Here is a 21,856-nt window from a genome sequence, read left to right on the forward strand (position 1 = left end):
TAAACCTGTGCCATGTTAAGGGCCACTACAATAGTAAACATAATATGTATTACTTATCTGACGGGAAACTGTGTTTTAAAAGGATTTATATACACCACAAAAAACATAAAAATATTGTCATTTGATTTGTTTTTTAACGCGTTCTTTCTATGATAAACTTCAAAAGGGTTGTTTAGGAGCGCCGTGTGTTGGCCCCGCCTCCATGTGCGTCAGATGACGCTGCGAAAACAGGCCGAAGCCGAGCTTTTTTCATGCTCAGCGTCTTCGTGCGATGTCGTCTATCCCCGGACACACTCAGCGAACGCTAAAACCATGATTGACAATAATGGCGGCGCATTTATTTTGAGTTGACTGACTCAAGGGAGGCGTTTCACAAAGAAAATAACTTGGATATAAAATCTGCCTTTCGCGCAATAACAACAAGGATTATTTCATGCAAAATCACCCCGTTTTGCTCACGCCTTTTGGACTTACCTACCAGAGGAAAACAGGGTTATCTCGCTAGCTGTTGTTAGCTGGCTACTTAGCTAGCCTGCTCGCTAAGTTAAGAGGTGGCATTCTTCTGTGTGGAGAGAAGAAGAGGAGAGACACCCAGCTCATCTACACACACATTTCTACACTAGCTCTGTGGATTCTTTGTGTGTTGGTGGAGCGGTACATTGGTCTTTCACAACACAACCACGAATGTAGGTTTTTTCACGTTGCTAGTTTCTCACAATAGTTGGGAAAATAAGGTGCGTGCCTCCTTGGGTAGCCAATAGCTACTTCCCGCTAGCAGGCTAGCCTTTCAGCGGCTCGCTCCACATTACCTTCCTGTCAAGACTTGCACTCGCGAGCTGCTCCCAAGCCCTCCATCACAGCGCACATCGCTGGCTGGCTTTGTCTAGCTGGCTTATTAACCCGATTGGCTGTGGCATTGCGAGACAGTTTCGCAAATGACCACTGGCAGGAATAACCGGGTGATGATGGAAGGAGTCGGGGCGAGGGTGCTCCGTGGACCCGATTGGAAATGGGGTAAACAGGATGGCGGAGAGGGACATGTTGGGACTGTGCGGAGTTTTGAAAGTCCCGAAGAAGTGGTCGTTGTGTGGGACAACGGAACGGCTGCTAACTACCGCTGTTCAGGGGCGTACGACGTGAGGATATTTGACAGTGCTCCTACAGGTACGGTCCCCTATCTTTTCTTGTTCGGCGACAGGTCAGCGATAAATACCACTTGTTGATAAAGCGTGCGGCGTCCGTGTTGACTACGCTGATGTGGTTATGCATGCACTTTCTTTTCGAGCTAGTGGAGTAACGTGGGGACCTTTGTAATAATGCGTTATCGAGGTTATTTTCTCCATTTCAAGTAATAACTCTGGAGTTTGGGTGGTGAAGCCATGCGTACTTTTTTTTTTTATCTCTAAATAGTTAAAAGTCAAGCTTAAAGGTTTTCACTCCCAATGAAGACTATAACCAATCAATATATATGAATTTGTATCTTGTTCATCAATGTGAATCACCCCCCCATGTATGCTATACAAAAAGGGTAATGGAGATGTGTTATAATAATAACCTATATAGTACATATCTGCATGCTGTTAAACCCAAGATAGTCAATGATAATATTGTCTACACCATAACCGTTGTACCTTTCTTTAATATATCCTAGGGATCAAGCATGACGGCACCATGTGTGACACCTGCCGCCAACAGCCCATCATTGGGATCAGATGGAAGTGTGCCGAGTGCACCAACTATGACCTTTGCACAACTTGTTACCATGGGGACAAGCATCACCTCAGACACCGGTTCTACAGGATTACCACCCCTGGCAGTGAGAGGTAAAGTTTTTCCCATGCTACCCCATAACATTATTCTCAAGCATCGTCAAACTTCAGATAAGATCAGAGTACAAAGTATTGTGCATGTAACACTTTGGCATGGCCTATTCTTTACTCGCTAGGAATGGCGGTTTTTGATGCATTCTCTCTCTGAAATCTGAGAGGCCTTGTCTGAGCCATGTCTTTCTGCATTCACATGTTGCCCGGCAACAGCGCAGACTCGTTTTCAGAGCCATTTGCTTTTCTGTTGAGTTTTTGTGTAGCCTCAAGCAGCTATTTAAAATAATACAGGATGTGATGGTCAAGACCAGTTTATGTATTTATTAATGGATTGACTACTACTTTCACAAGCACTTAATTCCTTTGTAATCTCAATGTAGAGTTGAGCCTATCATTGTGTAGCCGTTGTATGTAAAATACTACCTGCAGTTTGCAGTCAAATGTAAATTATTATTTGTCACAATACAATGTCTTGATATCGACGAAATGCGCCTTTGTGTCAAAGGCTGTGCTGTCACAGGTTCAAATACAACATGTTGTGTCTCAATATTTTTGCGATGGCCTCTTATCCCATTCCAGACAGAAATTGTTGTGAACCTCAGTTGATGGTGTTCTGGCCTAACAGCTGGCAGCCTTTTCAGCTGAGTATGACTCTGTTTTCCCCCTGAGACGGTTATATTGCATGGCAGCACACAATGGGGGCTGGAGGTGTCCCCTCTCCGCACTCTTCCAGCAGCAGGGTGGGGTGTTGGGTCATGCTACATTAGATTCTTTCACTGGCCACTGAGAAGGAGGAGGGAGTGTTAGAAGGGTGCACCCTGTTTGCTTTGGTCCAGCTGCCGAGTCTACCATTAGCAGCCACATTGGGGTCGGATGGTTTTAATTGTGCTAGGGGATTGATCAACCATTTCTCAAATGTATTTATTGACATGCGTTCTGTTTATTTAGTTACTTAGCAAGCTCGAGGCTATGCTGTTCAACATAGAAGCCATAACAGTAATTCTGATCATTATTGGAGATTTCCCCACTCACACTGACTGTATATGTAACATGTGTTTTTGGTGAAGAAAGCTTTACATTAGTGTCTATCCACAGTGTTCAATATTCACTCTACTACACAGCTTTTCTGAATGGCTCTTATATGGAATACAGTACACGCATGCATGCACGCACGCGCGCGCGCGCACACACACACACACACACACACACACACACACACACACACACACACACACACCTTTCTGCCAATTAACAGATGAGCGGCTACTAGTATTGTATCCCAGCGCTTGAGAAACCAAGGCTGTGATTCGTTAGATTCAAACTAAGGCCCTCAAAACGTGGACAAGATCAAGGTACTGGACTTGCCAGACTCTGGCTTTAGTCCAGGATCAATGCATCAAACCTCATGTAATGGTCTGGAGTAAATGTTCATCAAATTAATTTATTACACCACTTTAAGAGATTAAACTGTAGTACTCTTGTCAGGTTGAGGGATACACATATTTTTAACCTCACCCCAAAACATTTAGGTTATGTTTCAATGACACAAAGAAACTTACAGTAGTATAATCAAACAAGAGTGCAGAGAGTGCATCTTCTGAGTCTGTTTCCATTGTGCCATGAGCTGCTACACTCTTTTTCTGCCACAGGGTGGAAGCAAGCTGGTCTTCAAATCACTTTTCCACCCACTTTAGTTTCATACATAATATACCCATTTACAAATCCAGTATACGGCTACTAGGCATGTTTGAGTAATTGACTATCGATGAATTATGACCTTCACAAGCTCTCTATTCATAAGTCTGTGTAAATAGGCTACGCTAATTCCTAGGATAATTCCTTTTGGTTCCTAGCCAAAAGGAATTATTAAATCAGCCTTTTAACGCTATCGTTGGCCTCAAACGTTGGGATCTTCGCAAGCAGTTTCACCGGGAGATGGAGCCTCATAGCCAGCCGGCCTGAAAATAGCCAAAGCATCATATTTTAGGTTTTCATATTTTAGGTTTGCGTTGCGATATTCTGCACGTGTGCAATCTATAGAGGCAAAATATGTCATTACTTATTCGCTTTCGTCCTACCTGCCCATGAAGGTTGTGGAGAAAGAAAGGAATCCGCCAGCCCTGTATACCTCCCATTCATCAAAAGTCAAACAGCTCCAGAAAGAGTGTTTTTTTATTTCAATACAAAAAATACATTTTGGGCTAACCCGGGAGCTACACTGGTCATGGAAGCGCCTCGTATGGAGCAAAGGGAGCATATAGGAGATCTAGAGTAAACAACTCTTGAGTGCTCGGCGACGGCTATATATGTTTTTTCATTGTCGTGATCAATCACAAGTGGATTGTGCATACAGTAAATGTTTAGTCATTTAACAGGCCCATGTCTTCTTTGGCGATCTCTCAACAAACCTCACCTGAAGCTCAAATGACAATACCAATTGTTCTCCTTATCTGGTCTTTCTTTAAATATTCCTTGTATAAACAATGTCTGGGGTGGTAGTACTTGCTGTATTCCTCAACCACGCCTTGTCCATGATCGCAAATTTAAACTAGTGAATGTCTGCATCAGATTTTAGTCGTTGAGGCGGTGGTGGCGCTGGCTGCCTTTTTGCCATTTAAGTATCGTAGGCTCTCCTGCCCCAGATGACCGCAGCGTAACAATAAGCAGAGAAATTAGAATAAGTAGGGCATTTTGTTTAACAGCGCTGATAACGAAAGATGTATTTTAAGAAGGATGTGGACAACTCTTTTAGACAACCGGGATATATCGTTGTATAATTGGAGTAGAATATATTTGTACATAATGTGAATATACATTTGACCAGTTGTAAGCAATGTATTAAAGACGGGAAACCATTTTAGGCTATGAATGGTCCCATCAAATAATCTCTATGATTCAATCTTCAACTATTTTAATAGTATTGTGTGATGTTTCTGATGACTAAATGTTATATCTATGCTGCCATATTTACCCAATGACGACCACACAGCTGGACAACTGTTCATCTGCCACACCTGGGAAAACAAACATTTTCATTTAATCTTGGTTGCAGTGATTGTCGTTTCTTCTCAACGGCAGTTCAAAAAGTACAGTGTCCAAGTGGCCTTTAGAAAGCATCAGTGCACCTGCTTTGACTTTCTGCTCCAATCATTAAGCCGCATTGGGTATTTGTCACAAAGTATTTTGGAGATTGCAAACAATATGTCGCCACATTGAATATCTGTCATAAAATATACCAGATTCAAACCATTTATCAGACGCCTCTCCTTTCCGGTTGATCTCTAGAGACGTTTGCAGTGATAGTCCATGTCGGTCTTATTTGCGCACGCCCAGACAGAAATGGCAGTTGTCAACAGTAAAAGGCATAGGCCAGCCTAATGATAGAGTTCATTGCTTCTAGAGTTCAAGTCATTTCCCTCTGTCCATCTACATGTTAATCTTAGGACATCAGTCTTCTTCACCATGTTGCAGAACGTGTGTGTGTGTGTGTGTGTGTGTGTGTGTGTGTGTGTGTGTGTGTGTGTGTGTGTGTGTGTGTGTGTGTGTGTGTGTGTGTGTGTGTGTGTGTGTGTGTGTGTGTGTGTGTGTGTGTGTGTGTGTGTGTGTGTGGTGTTGTGAACAGGAGAATAGTCTGTGAAATGCAATAGTAGAGCGACAGAGGTAGGAGCAGTGAGCCATCGGCAGGCAGTCCCTTCTGAAACATCCGCTCATTCTCGTAGCAATATGGTATGCATACAGCGCTGTGGTCATCAATAGTACCAGAGCAGACACTTATTTATTCCACTTTGAATGCTGTGACATACGCCTTTTAAATATAACTTTTATAAACTTCTTACGACCCTCAGGACTCTCCTATTTTGTTTCTTCTAATAATAATGTTGTCCTACTTTTGTCTTATACGTAGTTTTCCCTTTTCACTCTAGATTTTAAGAATAAAAATGCACTAAAATGGAACATTTCCATTCCAATATCCTTATCAGGTTGGTGTAGCATTGGTGTAATATCTTGCAAACATATTTATTTTCGCAGTGTTGTGTTATGTTCCATATTATGTTGCTCGCAAGTCCATTCATACCGATAAGGTTTTTAGGTGAATCATTTATTTTTCCTGAAACATGGGGAAAAAATGCAAATGCTCTTGGTACCGTTCTTCTTCTAAAAAAGTGTCTCTGTTGCTCTTCCACAGAGTGCTATTGGAGTCCCGCAGGAAGTCCAAGAAGATCACTGCCCGGGGCATCTTCACGGGGGGCCGGGTGGTGAGAGGAGTGGACTGGCAGTGGGAGGACCAGGATGGAGGCAACGGCAGGAGGGGAAAGGTATGAGGAGACACGCAGTGGGACACAAAGAGCTTGATGCATATAAACAAACCCAAAGTGAAACACTTTGACGTTGCTTATGCAGAATCTCTAGCTGTGGGGCAGCCGCCATGAAATCCATCATCATCACTTTAATGTAAGACCTGTAAAAGAGCCTGGATGGGAACCATTAACGCGGTACTTTATCTAGGGCCATGCGTCCTTGCCATAACACAATGTCTTTTCAGGGTGAATTCGTATAACAGTCGACAACAACGCCATAAAGCCCTCATAGTCTGACTCCAGTTCAGACCCCGGTGTTTCCAATTTAACAATCCCTCCAGGCTAATTAAGACTTCATTTTGCTGTTATTTAATAGCATATCTCATTATTCTTTTATGATGCTGTAAGCAATATGCTCCCCAGAAAGCTGCCATTAGATGTCCTTCATCTTGGATTAAATGTTTATTACAAATGTGACCTCTTATGGGCCATTAATCAATTATTCCTTGATGGAGCCCTACATGCCTCATTTTAAACTCTTTATTCACTTAGGGCATAACTGTTTAATAATTAATTAAATGTGAGGTGGCTGTGATTTCTCATAAAATTGATGGGCTAGCTCCAATAGCTCATGGTGAAATATACGACAGATTTGAATTGATCTTTAGGGTCCTAAAGGTATTATTATTTTTTTCCTTTACTGGCTTTTGTCAAATAATTGTCATCAGCCCTGTGGTTTTAATATTCAGAAAACATTCCATTACCCATTCATCGTCTATTTTTTTTAATTCAATGTTCGTCAGCTAATGTAGTTATTATGTCCACTAGAAGTAGTGGTATATCCAAGTAAGTACTTACATGTTCATGGTGCTTTTGGGTTGTGTATGTTTCAGTGTTCTGAGTTTACGTGTGTGTCATATGTGTGTGTTCCTAAATCCTTGAAATTCTTTTTGTTTGCGTTTTTATAAGAGAGATTGACAGTCACAGCGGTCTCATAAAAACGTATTTTGAATCAAATTGCTGCGTAAAGAAATTCGAGATCCAAATCTTATTAAATCTGATTAACAGCTCCCCCAAGAACTCAAACAGAATGAGATCTCCCCTACTGATTCCCACCTCTAATACTCTCCAGACGCTGGGGAATGCAGCTGGTCTCTGTGTTGCGATCATAGTGGAGGTATAGGAGACAGGACCGCAGATGGTGCATTGTAGCGCTGGTCTACAAATTGTCACACACAACTTTTCCGAGCAACTTGGTCTCCCCTGAAACCGCCGCCAAAGATGTCAGCTGATGTTGCGATTCAGTGTTCAGTGCCACTGAGCCTCTCTCTATGAGAGTGCTTGTAGGGGTAGGCCACTCAGCCGTTCAGCCTCACCCTTCTATGTACTAGAGAAGGAGGTTCATGGTCCCCCGTAGACGACATCAATGGAATAAAACATCCATTTCCCCTAGTCCTCTGTCTCTATTACATTCTAACTCCACCTACCTACTCTGCAGGTGACCGAGATCCAGGACTGGAGCGCTGCCAGTCCCCACAGCGCTGCGTACGTGCTGTGGGACAACGGCGCCAAGAACCTGTACCGAGTTGGCTTTGAGGGAATGGTGAGCAAACTTCCAGCCGGACACCCATACACACACGCACTCGGTCCACACCCGCTCAGTCTTACAATGGATCAGCTGTCGGCTGGTCTTTGTGTTTGACCACAGGCTTGAGGCCCTTTCTTTGGCTGCCAGGCCTTTTGTGAGAGAGCCACGCAGCCGGCATGTGTGAGGCGCCATTGTGCAGGCAGCTGGAAGGGGAGGAGGGGGGGGGGATCTACATGATAAAGGCAATCTGCTCCCCTTTCTGCTGTGCCGGGGAAGAGAGTGATCACTGAGGTCAGCTTGAGAGAATTGGGCTGGGGATGTTGGAGGCTGAGGACTATGGCCACACACGCGCCTAAAAAATGCCCTCTCCCTATTGGCTGAGGTCGCTTCTGCTTTTGACCGAATGGCCAATCGGCCCTCCCAACTTGTGTAGCAGTTTCTCCTTTTGTTATGCTAATGGGGGATGATGATGGGGCAGACGGCATCTGCTCTGGAATTTTCAACGTATTTCTGAAACTCCTGGTCTCAGTGTTGGGCATTTCCGTACGCGTTAACTCTACGCATGTCTCTTCAATAAAACAACATAGCCTATAGTCTTTACCCGGCAAGCAGCCCACCGATGCTTTCTTAAGAGCCTCACGGCGTGAACAGACAAGCACAAACCTGTTTATTTGTTGATCCTTGCGTCACAAAGGGATGAACAGTCCCATCTCCTAGGAGGAATGTGTGCAATGCCTTTTAATCAAATCTGCCCTCTAACTCTGCCACAGTGGCTGCACATGTCTGAGTCATCACAAAAAGGTGTGATAATGCATTCTCTGTACAGCACTCTGATGTTTTACTGTCCTTCGCCCGTCCTCGGGGCACTGCTATTGTTGTAAATCTCTGGGAGCGCTTTCGGATTCCTTCCGTGTAAATTCTCACTAAGATAATTTGATGATCTTGCTTCTTCCCTAATGGAATTGTCCCCGTTATACCCGTGATTTATATCATTAACGCCAATGATCTTCTCCTCCAGTCGGACCTGAAATGTGTCCAGGATGCCAAAGGCGGCTCGTTCTACAGAGACCACTGCCCGGTGCTGGGTGAGTAAGCCAGTGATCCATGCTCACTGCCGTTATTGCACCACTTTCCTCACCTCCCGTTGTGGTGCAGTAAATTCCAAGGGCATTAGGGGAGCCGTGTTGCAGTGGCGCCTTCTGGTAGCTAGATGGCAGCAGAGCTCAGTCCCCTGACTGCTATCAGAGCGGGCTGGCGCAGCATTCCTACTAGGGAGGAAGGCTAGTAACACAGTGGGATACTTGGGAATGGGCTCAGTGTCAGCTTTGATTCTGCAAAACATTACGCTTGAGGGACCTCGTTTAGTCCATGACATGTATTGCATTACAACCTCCACTAAATTTAATCAAGTGCTAACTTTCAATGTTGAGTCAGTAAAATATAGTGTACACTTTTTAATTAGGGCAGTCTGTGGGAACACATTTGGGACAGCGTGGATGTTATTGGATGCTCAGCGCTGTGTCCTACATTTTGTGTGTCCGTGCATGTGTGTGTGCGCGCCCACGTTTTAAATGAGCACTGGTCCTGGTGAGCACCGGCCCTCTTGATAAACACACATGCACCGGTCCTGTTCATTTTGCTGGGATGTCGGGTCTCAACGGCTTCCTCCTCGGCTCCCAGGCGAGCAGAACGGCAACAGGAACCCAGGGGGTCTTCAGATCGGGGACCTGGTCAACATCGACCTGGACCTGGAGATCGTCCAGTCCCTCCAGCACGGCCACGGTGGCTGGACGGACGGCATGTTTGAGACCCTCACCACCACCGGTACGGTGTGTGGCATCGACGAGGACCACGACATCGTGGTGCAGTACCCCAGCGGGAACAGGTGATCCTCCGACCGCTGGTCCCCACACCGCTTTATTTATTTATTTATTTATTGTTTTCAACTGATTGGGCCCATGGGAATGATACATTGACCCGTCTAGAGGTGAAACAATGCATGCCAAACAGTACACGATTGATCTATCAATCAACGGGGGTGTATGCCTTTCAGGTTTGCTTTCACCCTCTGCTCTCTCTCTCTCTCTCCTGTGCAGGCTTTTTTTCCATGACTGATGTAGAAAGATAAACAAAATGAGTATTGGTGCATGTTTTAAACCTGCATCATGTAACTTTTCGAGTAAAGCTATTTACTCCGTAAAGAATATACAATATTTTTTGATGGAATGCACCCATCCAATCAACCTATACAGGAAATGTTTCTCCATGACACATTTGATTCTGAACCACGTTTATGCCCCAACCGTGGGAACACCTCCGATTGCATGCGACTGATAACTGCAGCCACTAGAGGCCGCTGATGGGAAAACGTACATAATGCAGGTTTAAAGTAAGCAGGAGGCTATAAGCAGTGTCCGCCCCCGTGTTCAGGTGGACGTTCAACCCGGCGGTGCTGACCAAGGCCAACGTGGTGCGCAGTGGCGAGGCGGCAGCCGGCGCCGAGGGCGGCAGCTGCCAGTTCCTGGTGGGCGACCTAGTCCAGATCTGCTACGACATCGACCGCATCAAGCTGCTGCAGCGCGGACACGGCGAGTGGGCAGAGGCCATGCTGCCGGTAAGGGACCCGCCCCCCCCCCCGTCCGTCCGTCCTCCTCGGTTCATCGGCTGCAGGAGCCCTCACCGCCAGAATGTTAACCTAACTGATTCTGAATATGGCACGACCTGGGCCAAAGAATTATGTCATTCGCCCCCCTAAAAAAGAAGGGTACTGGGAATATAAAAATAGAAAGGAATACAAAAGAATAGCGTCAGAGAGCAGGATTCAATGTTCAAGGCCCCAGAATGAAAGATGGGGCTCCAAAGGCTGGGGACTTTATCGCTCGACAACTCTGAACAGGGATAATGTGCATTTTGATACATCACGAGTTTGACAGAATCAATCTCCCCCACTTATTTCAGTATTAAAGTAAAGGTTTTTTTAATTCCTACCTCACTTGGATGCAGTGGAATGAGCGATTGTGCCGCATGAAAAACATTAATCAATTCCCGCAAATTGATTCTCACTTTCTTGAAAATTGGCTGTCTATGCCGGCACACCCTAGTCACTGGATGTCTTGTCTCCTGTGATGAATATCAGATTGATGATGCATCGTCTCTTGTCTGAAGACGCACCGCCGGCGGCCATCTTAACTTGATAGGACGGTTATAATGACTTTACGGCCATTCCGCTTTTTGACCCCAATCGTCTTGTTTCGTCTTAAGGCAGTGTAGTTGTCCCTCTCTTATGAAGTATTGTAAATTGTTGCCATGCTACTCCTGGGGTTATGTAACAACGTCTACTCCGGCACGCCACTTGTCCCTGCCAAAGCCCCCTTCAGCGGCTAATGAGCCTGAAAACCTGGGGACGGTCGGTAGCTTTGATCACTAACCACAGCAAACCACCTCCCAGCCCGTCGTTTCTGCCACTGCAGCAGTCCCCGTTATTGATGGCATCCTCCAGGACAGCCCAAGACTCTGTGTACATCTCTCTCTCTCTCTTTCTCTCACGCCCAGTCCAGCTCTGGGTGATATGGTTTTAGAATTGGAAAGCGTTTCGGGTGTGTCCTTAGAAACCCTGGAGAGGGTGGCTGTATAGATGAATAATCGCCTTGCTAATAGAATGGGCTTTTCCTCTCCTCTCTCTCTTTATCGCCTTCCCTCTCTCCATCTATCCCTCCTCCTCTGGGTCTTTCCTGTGCTCATCCTCCCTTTCTGTATCAATCAAACAACCGTTGAATGAATAATGAGCGCTAAACTTTAAAATATTCCGTGATCATATTTCGCCTGCCACTTTTATTTCCTTCTCTCCTCTTTTTTCCTTCTGCTGGTGGCACAATTGTATTTCTAAAACCACTTGGATTTCATCCTCTCTTATTTATATCCTTTATCTGTCCCCTTAACATTCTCCCAGTCTCTTACTCGCTCGCTCGCCCACCGCCTCACTCACGCAGACACGCCGCCGACACATGCACAGCCCGGAGATAAGTTGTTCATGTCCGCATGCTAATGAGGCGCCGGCCCCCCTCCTGACAGACGCTGGGCAAGGTGGGCCGCGTGCAGCAGATCTACTCTGACAGCGACCTGAAGGTGGAGGTCTGCGGCACCTCGTGGACGTACAACCCCGCCGCTGTCACCAAGGTGGCCCCCTCCGGCGCCGCTGTCACCAACGCTTCGGGAGGTCGGTTCACGCGCACGCCTTTCCCTTTCCCCCCCCCCCGCCCTGACCCCCGAGGCCTCGGTAGCCAGTCACGCTCGATGTACGTCTGATTTACTGCTGACGGCTTGGTTTGGACCTTCTCGTGTGTCGCAGAGCGCCTGTCCCAGCTGCTGAAGAAGCTGTTTGAGACGCAGGAGTCGGGCGACATCAACGAGGAGCTGGTGAAGGCGGCGGCCAACGGAGACCTGGCCAAGGTGGAGGACATCCTCATGAGGCCCGACGTGGATGTGAGTGTGCTCGTAATCGGCGTAATCGGTTGGACGGTTTGTCTGATGGGGTGGGGGGGGCAGCAGGGGGCGGTTGGCCACTGGCCCTTTAGGTGGGCTGAATTAAAGTATTTTTATTCTGAGGTTTACACTGAAATGTTGTGACTGAGATGATTTTGCATAATATGCCTCAAGGCAAGCTGCATTTAAATTCATATTCAGTTTTATTAAGTGGTGCGAAAAATGGAGCATAAATATCCTTTATTTTTCATGCTAATTCACAGCTCATTGGCCTGAGCATGGTGCTACAACCACAAACTGTTGTAGTTGGATTCATGCTTAGACTGCACTGAAATAGTGAGATAGCGTACCCCCCTTACCCGCATATGTTTACATTTGCATCTACTTGGTCCCAAACAGTATTGTTAGCTGAATGGCCTTCACTTTTTAGTTCTCTAGTTAAGAGGAAGGAAGACTCCTAGGAGAGGCCCATGTGATCCTCTGTTACTCTAAAAAGCATTATGTCTAGGCCCAGAGGAGAACCCAGAGCTATTGTGTTTACTGCAGCACACGGCTGTTAGTCTCAACATAAACCTGAGATGTCCCCATCCAGCCACACAGTCTGTCCTGTCTCGGGCTAGACTGCACACCCGTGCCCTTTTTCATAGCAGTACTTAATACCGGTTATTTCTTAATGCTATCAATAACTACCGATGAATGTACCAGGGTCTCCTTACAGTTAATAAATGATACGTTTTTTTTGGTTGAATGGCTTTTCTTACACAACCATACCCGACCATTTTTTCCCAGACCCCGCCCTAACAGTTGCTACTAGTATCATACATGATGTAATGATGCAGTGGCTCAACCAGGGTTGGCTGATACGAATGGCTGCAGAGCAGTTGTATGCGTGTGTGTGTTCAGGCGTGCATGTGTGTAAATGGTATCATTTGTAAGAGACACAAGGCCTTGGCTCCTTAAAGTTTCTGAAAGCTGGTTAGATCAAGCAACCCTGAATGCTTTGCAGTACTGTCTTTACTCAGAGTGTGTGTGTGTGTGTCATTGTGGTGAAGGCTGGCCAGGTGCCCTACCGCCTTTCAGTGGAATTATTTGCTTAAAGCTGAGCGCGCTGTGCTCGGCCAAGGGATCCGCCTGCCAGGACAAGAGACATCTTGAGACTCCCAAAGGAGTCCACATTAATATTTATGCACTGAATTATTGCAGTGCTGCTGTCTGTGATGAAGCCCAAGTGTACACACACACACACACACACACACACACACACACACACACACACACACACACACACACACACACACACACACAGAGAGAGAGAGACTTCAAACACATACACTCCCCTAATGCGGTACCGTTCCAAGTGAACAGATAGTAGTATAGATGGAATCATGCAGCATATCACAGACAAACAGGCGCACACGCACACACACATCTCCTCACTGTTGTTTTCTCATTTTGCAGGTGAACGGGCAGTGTGCTGGACACACGGCCATGCAGGCAGCCAGTCAAAACGGTCATGTCGACGTGCTCAAGCTGTTGCTCAAACACAACGTGGACCTGGAAGCCGAGGTCGGCCTGAGACAGATTTATTTCTTTAGGCTTAATGTTCATATTTATCACCTACACGCCTTGCTAAAAATCCTCGTACTGCAACTACCACTACTAGTCACTAGAGCTACATTGATATAAATTCCTTATGCACATGTTGACTTGTTTATGCCCAGAAGTCCAAGAGACTGTGTACAACCCATGAGTTTAGTTTGGACGCCGTGCTGTACACACGTTGTACCTCTTGTTGGATACAAACGGCTTGTCTCAGTTTCTGTATTTACCCTCCCTTCGAGCGTGGACCAACCCAGGAGTCAAACCAGAACATGTTTTCAGTTTGTTAATGCCGCTGTGAGATACTTCACCGGTAAAGATATGAAGAAAGTCTATGCCTTGTGCATATTATTATGAGTTGTTATTAAGTCTATATACCACAGAATAGTGATGCAAGAAAGATGTATACATAAAAATAATACGTTGTCCAAATCTCAAGTACTCGTGTACTCGTTTTTGTCCACAATTGTGCTCCACTGGATAGTTTTTTTTTTTCCTGCCCTTGATCATTGGAGAGCCTGCGGGATACAGTCATTATATAATATATATATATTATATACATATATATATACATCTCAAAATATATGTTTAACTTAAATAAATATCAATGACTTTCAAATTCCATAAACGGCATTAAAAGTTGCCCAACTAACCTGTTTTAGTCCCCACAAATATATGCAACAACGACTGCTTTATTTAGTTAAATTTTGCCCAAATAAATATAAACATAATACAAAATATATTCATGAGATGTCATGAAAAATGAGTAATATACAAATGATTCTCGATTACAATATTTTTGTAATCGTTTAGGGTTTGCTTGACAAGTACTCCTTTGCACCCCTACCACGGAATATGGTAAACACAGAGCTGAGGTCAGTATTAAGATGATCCCAAGTATCCTGGCCTTAAGGAGGAAAGATACGATTGCACAGGAGGGGGAATCAAGAAAGTGTGAATCCTAAACAGTTTTTAAAGTCCTGCATCTTAATATTTTGTCCAGGACAAAGACGGAGACCGGGCCGTCCATCACGCAGCCTTCGGAGACGAGGGCTCGGTCATCGAGGTCCTGCAGAGGGGCGGGGCCGACCTGAACGCCAGGAACAAGCGCAGGCAGACGCCGCTGCACATCGCTGTTAACAAGGGCCACCTCCAGGTGGTCAAAACCCTGCTGGACTTCGGCTGTCACCCCAGCCTCCAGGTACTAACTCCTTCATCCATTCAGGTCTCGGCCCCCGCTCCCACCGTACCATTAGAAGTCGACGTTCCCCCTCGATCACGCGAGTGATTCACGTTCTGATGGGGTTCTCCCCGTGTTCTCCCCCTGCAGGACTCGGAAGGAGACACGCCCCTGCACGACGCCATCAGCAAGAAGCGGGACGACATGCTGTCGGTGTTGCTGGAGGCCAGCGCTGACGTCACCATCACCAACAACAACGGCTTCAACGCCCTGCACCACGCCGCCCTGCGAGGGAATCCCAGGTACCACGGCAACAGCCCAGACTCGGCAGCATCTCTATCTGGCACACCTAAAAATGGCCTGTGGCTACTCTTTGGAAGCAGCGTTCCTCCGGTTCGGACTGCGAGAAGTCCACTCGGGCTTCCTAACTGCCCTGGCTATAAATGCTGCTCTGAGGCAGTCCAGCAATTCTTTATGGCCAACTCATTTAGTTTTGAAGAAAATCACACACGGCTAGACTGGCTAGATTCGGGGATTTCTATCTCCTGCCAGACTCAATCACGACGCCCAACCTGCTCTTCCTCATTTGACGAAGAAATGTAATACCCTGAAATATATATTTATAACAGAAACGGGATGGTTGTTGAAGGATCAATCCTACCGTGTGTGAAATTCACATACGCAATGGGACAGTGGATGGCAGTGGTGAAATCAACCTGGCCCAATTAACCCAGCATTGAGACTAGATAAGTTGACGGTGCACGCAAGGGAATTTGGCTCCACATTTAAGTCACATACACATGCCCACGCACACATTACATTATAATCTCTTATTAGTGTTGTTTTTGCGGCATCCGTTTTTAAATTGTTTTAGAATGTTTTTTGGCTGAATCTCACGTTCAACAGGGTTTGATGTTTCCCTACAGGCTATAGCATAGCATCCATGCTACAACAGCTGGTATAGATTGAAATTGAACTAATGCTACCTTTGAGATACTCAAAGCATCTGTCAAATAGTGTTTTTCCCATGTAGTTAATAGCCCATGAAGTTCATTATTGTATCTTTTACTGTTATGGGGGATGCTGTTTCTGATTTTATTTGGCACTGTGAGCTAGCGGTGGCGAGCCTCCAGCTGCAACACTGGCTAACAGTAGCCCTGGCTAACAGTAGCCCTGGCTGGCTAGCAGCAGCCCTGCCTAGCAGCAGCACTGGCTCGTCCTTGGCCATGGCTATTTCTGGTTCCACCTGGCCACCGTTCCTCCCAGCGCTGCTGGGTTTATTTTGGTCTCTGTTATAAAAGTATTAAGGATGGCCCAGTGTGTGTTTAAGGTGACGTTCTTCTGTGTTGTTCAAGTGTCAGGACTATGCTTTGTATTCGTGTCAATAGCTTTCCTTTTCCTTGCTGCGGTGGATGGACTGTTTGCATTGCATGAGTGATTCCTGTATTTTGTCCCGGGCCAAGGGGACAGATATTGTCATCCTCCCGTTGTTGGCACAAGTGTTGGCTCCATGACAAATGCAGTTGGGTTCTTAAAGCCCTGTTGAAGCCGGCACCGTCGCAGCAGCGTGAGCCCCCGCGCAGCGCCCGGCCTGTCGGGGGGGCCCCCTATGACCACGCGGCTCCCTGATAGATAGCCTGTTAGACAATAATCTGGGCCGCAATCAGCCTGCTTCTGACATTCTATTTCCTACCGGGTTCCCGGAAATGCATTGGAGTCATTTTTCATAGCACTGTGACTTAACATTTATATATATATATATTTCTTTCTTCTTTTTTTTTTATTACATTTTGCCAACTGGTAATAACATGAAAGCCGGATGATAAATCCTTTGGGTTATAGTTTTATATGAAGCCTAATGCTCTTGTACCGGTTACTGGTACATCAAGGGCACAGCCGTGTTCTGGTGTAAAATGGAGGTAGGGGGCTAGTCAGCCGCAGGGGTTCCCTTGCACCTTTTTTGTGTGTGACCTCACCTTCCTCTGGCTGTCATTAACTTAGAGGTGAAAAGTTATGGTTTTGGATTCTCTGTTCACAAGTATTGTGTGTGTGTGGGTGGGTGTTTGTATGTGTGTTGTGCTATTTGTGTAGCTCTTGCCTTCACAAAGAACGAAGATGTATGTCTTCTCGCCCAATTGGGTCCATTTACTTTTATTTTACACTTGAGTTCCCCCCACATCCGATATTGCAGGGAAGGTCGTCTAAGCCCGGCCTCAGCCCTGAAACCCTCCGAAATCTCTCCCTGGGTTGGAGTGAAAATGTCTGTGCTGGTGGGTGTTTCGGTAGCAGAGGCAGTTGTGTTGATTGAGTGTTTGCCTCAGGTCCATCTGTGGAGGCCTGTTCCTGAAAAGCCCCCCTGGTGACTGTCATGACGATGACTGTAACCCTCCACAACTGGAGGTGAGGCAGAGGCCTCCCGTGGATCCCTGGGAAATAACTGGCCTTATTTATCCATTAAAATGGAAGCCTAACTATTGCGTAGGATTGAGCATCGTTAGGATTTTATTAGTGTGGTTGCAAAGCAAGCCACAATATTGTTATCATGTTTCTTTTTTATTATTATTTCCCCCCCCTCGTTTTCGGTAATTATCTCCTCCTACAGTGTTGCAGGTAGAAACACCTTGCCCATTGCAAAGAACTCCACATATATCGGTTAAGTGCGCGATTCCTACGATTTTAGAAATTGTACATACTTTTTTTTTTATTGATATTGATATGATATTAATCTAATATGGAAATTGAATGGGGCAAAAACTTTAACAACCACTCCAAACCTGAAACCCTGGGAGTTGTCAAATTGAATCTGTATATTTTGACCGGAAGCCCAACCTTATGGTATTATTAGGGGTCCGCGCAGCGAAGCTGCTTTGTCCCCTATTGTTTCTGTAACATTTTTTTTCCCCCTCAAATTCTGTAAAAGTCATACTGCAGACTATACCGTAAGTCAAACTCTTGACATTTTCAGGTATGGTTACCAATAACCCTCACTACCCATAAACCAAAAAGGTGGTGTTATTGTAAAAAATCATGAATTAGGCTTATTTCTCCTCACCAGATTGACCTGGACTCAAAATTCTTTCTGAATATTAATCTCTAGAATCAGATGTAATTATAAAACCTTTTCCCACAATTTCATCTTAAAGCTAAACATGATAAAAAAGGATTCACAGGCTACAAAAATAATCTAAAATTCACCAAAATCGCCACATGAAATCTTTAGACCAAGCCTCACAAAAATCATCGAACAGAATTTTTCGTTTGTGTTCTTGACTACAAATGTTTAATTCCCCAGAATTTCAAAGATTTTCCCGGTATATGCTTTGAAGAAAGACCTTAATTCACTTGAGAAATGTGTGCTTTGAGTCTTCTGGATGTTGTGTGCTTTAGACATTTTGACTATGTGAATGAGGCTGCAGTTCAGGTTTATAAGTGGAACATCCTTCCTTAAATATGACAATTATATGTTATATCTATATATCTTCCATTAGTTTGTTCTTGACTTTTATTTTTGCTCGGACCCCGTCAATCACCGCTTGCGGTTATATTTATAATTGTTATTGTTCTAAAAATGTGATATGGCAGATTTATGTGAAAATACGATTATGCAAATGAGCCGCCATTGTTCATTCAATAACAAGTCCGCCTCAGTGAAATCCAAGGGACCTATAGCTTGTTGGGCCCTCTAAGGACATCCCTATTCGGTAATTTGGAACGTTTTGTAATCATAGCTATAAAAGATACCTTACAGGGTCAATTTCAAATAACCACTGTTGCAGATGATGGGGGAGCTAGTTTTTATAATTGAAGGGAATAGGGGAAAAAAGCAGAGTGGTCAAAGTCGGTACACGTACAGAAACAGCGCATCAGCAGATCTCTAAAAAGTGGTAAACTACCCCTTCGTCGACAGGGGGCGCTGTAACTCGAGATCAAACAAAAACGATCCGCCACACTATTCAATCAATCACAAGGCGGTCTCAAAGCGGCCTAGGGCTTGAAATTTGGCGTGCTCGCTCATTAGCCTTGCTAGCATTAGCATTTCAGCATGCTTGCGGAATATTGCACATACGAAGAGATGGCTCACACGCATTTGCTCAGAAAATGTACATGAGGCAACATGTCTAGTTGATACCGATTCTCTTTATCGGATGCAGGTTTATTGCTTCGGTGCTTCATCAATACTCAACACTGATCCTATTGGATACATTTAGTAAGACACAACAACACTTTAATAAAATGAGGCTCGACACAGTATTATTTAATCCGCAGACCAAATGTTCTCCATTTAGTCACAGCAACAGCAGTGTTCTACATAAGTCACTATGACGGTCTGATGAATGGATGGGAGCAGACTAACCCCACCTGGCCCGTCCTTCCTCTCGCAGTAGTGGCCTGGCTGCCCGGCGACGGATCATTTAACCATGGTGCAAAAAACGTTAATTATAGTTGTCGCTAAACAAGTAGATATTAGCTTTTAATTATGCCCCAATTTGTTATCGTTTGTATGGTCTAGTAAACCCAGCCCCTACACTGAAGAAGCATGCGAGTGTAACCGTCTATAACTGCATTTCAGCTGATTTAAAAAATAGAGGGTATGGCCTCCCTTGCTGGCACGGCTTTCTATTGCACTTGTGACTGCGAGCGTTGGCGTCATCAAATCAACTGAAATGTAACCTAAGCTCTGTGTGGAACAACTCTCAAGATGGCGGGGGCTGTGGGGATGAGGACCGTGGCAGAGATGTTATGTTTGCAGCGTTTCCATAAGTTCCCGGTTGATGAGGCGGAGGTTCTCACCACTTATCATTGTGTTTTTAAATAGAGTTACGGGGATAGTATTACGGGACAACTGTTCAGTACGAGCCCCTTTATTCATAGCTGGTCCGGTGTCTCCAATCAGGAGAAGGAAAAGGCGTCCCGATAAGAGAAAAGATGGCAGCCACCTCCATGTGACCCCTGTTTCCTGATCTTCTGGCAGTGCTGAAAGTGATTTTCATCATCCAAGGCGTGTCTGCATTTGTATGTTTAGCCACCAGGCAAAGCCAGTGTTTCTACGGTTGTGTGTTTGTAAGCATGGACCACTTTCTCAGTGGTGCGTGTGTGTGTAAAAAAAAAAAAAAAAAAAAAACACCAGGAGACACTAGAGAGGACCCTGGTGGTGACGGATGAGTCTGCCCATGTTCAGACTCTGATACCGAGACAAATCAACTCCACCCGCCCGAGCCCGGTAATCCGGGCGCCCGGCTATACATCACCCCCCTTCATTACTCTCGCACACGCACACGTGGTGAATTACGCCGTGTGTAAATGCATTTCCTCATAAATTAGACCTTGTAATGTTCTACAAACACCACCGAAGTGGGGGAAAAGAGGAGCGAGAGAACGAATGGTCCCATCACGTAGTGCAGAGACGCCTCCTCGGTCAGCCATGATGGGAATGCTGCCTGCGTGTGTTCACTGCGGCCCCCGCCCCTCCCGAGGGGAGCCTGGTTCGCGTCTCTTCCCTCGGACCACTCCAGGCCAGGGGCTGCTACGACACTGTAAACAGTACGATTAATAGCCCATGACTCATAAAGGGTCTCCAAACACGCGCTGCAGTGGCTGCCTCTGCCTCGTTTCTATTTTTTTTTTTTTTACTTTCCCATCCTCCACGTTTTCTACCCTCTTAAACACGGACCCTGGTCTTGTTTAACATGTCGACGTATGAGGATGGCCCCGGTCACCCATTACCCCACCTGATGTACAGTAACCTCAGCGCTTTCAGGTCCGTTGCAAATGTCAATGAGTGTTCCCACTGTAATGGTTTGCTCTGCCGGAACAAACAGGCACAGCACTGTGATGGCAGCCTTCGTAACTGGGTTGATAATGAGATGGGGAAATGGCGTTCTGGGCCTGTGGAGAGACGACTGCGTGGAAACGGGCTGAGTGTTTGCGTTCCTCTGGCTCCCGTCTGCATTTCCGCTCTCCGCCATGGGTTTTTGTGGAATTAGGAGTTTATAGCCACATCCCTCTACCCCCGTAACCCCTCCCTCCCGTCATGTTCAGATTAAGCTGATCTGGATGAGGTCTAGTCAGTTTTGCCGTAATTGTGTTTGATTGCCCCCGTCACACTGGGCACGTGGATTGTACCATGGCATAAACTATTCATTATAAAAATAAAATGTTTTTAGAATATTATCATTTGGAATTTCATGGATTTAGTTCAACGCTCATAATGCCACGGTGTAAGTGTATGCATGCCAAGTAAGGCTGTGTTATTAGTTTGTATTAGAAAAAAAATATGTATTGTCAATTTTCCCACATACACAGAAAATGTGTAAATGCTGGGAACTACGCCGAGCCCTGGCTCCGGCTCTTCCTGGAGAACTGCAGTATCTGCAGTCTAACCCTCGCTTTCTGGTCGTGCCTTTATTTCACTCGTCAGCTACTCGTCAGTTACTCAGTACCTGTAAAACCCCCTTCCCTTCACTTTACCTCTCCCCAAGGTCAATTTGACACGCGCTTAATTGTCAGCCAAATTAGACAAATTGAGAGTAGTGCGAGAGGGGGAGAGCGAGCGGGAAGGAGAAGGAGAAAGGGAGGGAGAGGGATGAAGGCGAAACGAAAGGGCCGGGGACACTGCATGTTCTGAGTTCAGTTTGATCTGTCTGCATACACTGCGGCACTAGCTGTGTGTGTGTGTGTGTGTGTGTGTGTGTGTGTGTGTGTGTGTGTGTGTGTGTGTGTGTGTGTGTGTGTGTGTGTGTGTGTGTGTGTGTGTGTGTGTGTGTGTGTGTGTGTGTGTGTGTGTGTGTAAGCCAGAGAAAGAAGTGTGCTCCTGTGATTTGTGCATTCAGCTGCTGTCCTCTGGAGCATCTGGCTCTAATCTCCTCCTCCAGGTCCAGTCTCACGA

At 45.7% G+C, this 21,856-nt stretch overlaps 1 protein-coding gene across 3 annotated transcripts in view; it reads left to right on the forward strand.

Moving 5' to 3' along the window:
• The first annotated feature begins 238 nt into the window (after positions 1–238).
• Positions 239–21,856, forward strand: part of mib1 (MIB E3 ubiquitin protein ligase 1) — a 52,765-nt gene continuing 31,147 nt past the window's right edge. For 2 of the 3 annotated variants that reach the window (XM_056595908.1, XM_056595910.1), the window contains exons 1-12: positions 240–1,164; positions 1,652–1,823; positions 6,010–6,139; positions 7,620–7,724; positions 8,728–8,794; positions 9,390–9,594; positions 10,140–10,323; positions 11,781–11,925; positions 12,058–12,191; positions 13,650–13,757; positions 14,794–14,991; positions 15,121–15,272. In XM_056595908.1, the coding sequence (XP_056451883.1) occupies positions 936–1,164; positions 1,652–1,823; positions 6,010–6,139; positions 7,620–7,724; positions 8,728–8,794; positions 9,390–9,594; positions 10,140–10,323; positions 11,781–11,925; positions 12,058–12,191; positions 13,650–13,757; positions 14,794–14,991; positions 15,121–15,272 (1,829 nt within the window). In that variant the 5' untranslated portion in view covers positions 240–935. Of the gene's footprint in view, positions 1,165–1,651; positions 1,824–6,009; positions 6,140–7,619; positions 7,725–8,727; positions 8,795–9,389; positions 9,595–10,139; positions 10,324–11,780; positions 11,926–12,057; positions 12,192–13,649; positions 13,758–14,793; positions 14,992–15,120; positions 15,273–21,856 lie in introns of all 3 variants that reach the window. The other variant, XM_056595909.1, reaches the window with a different exon arrangement.

Source organism: Gadus chalcogrammus, chromosome 8 (genome assembly GCF_026213295.1).
Source record: "Gadus chalcogrammus isolate NIFS_2021 chromosome 8, NIFS_Gcha_1.0, whole genome shotgun sequence".
Classification (NCBI taxonomy): Eukaryota; Metazoa; Chordata; class Actinopteri; order Gadiformes; family Gadidae; genus Gadus; species Gadus chalcogrammus.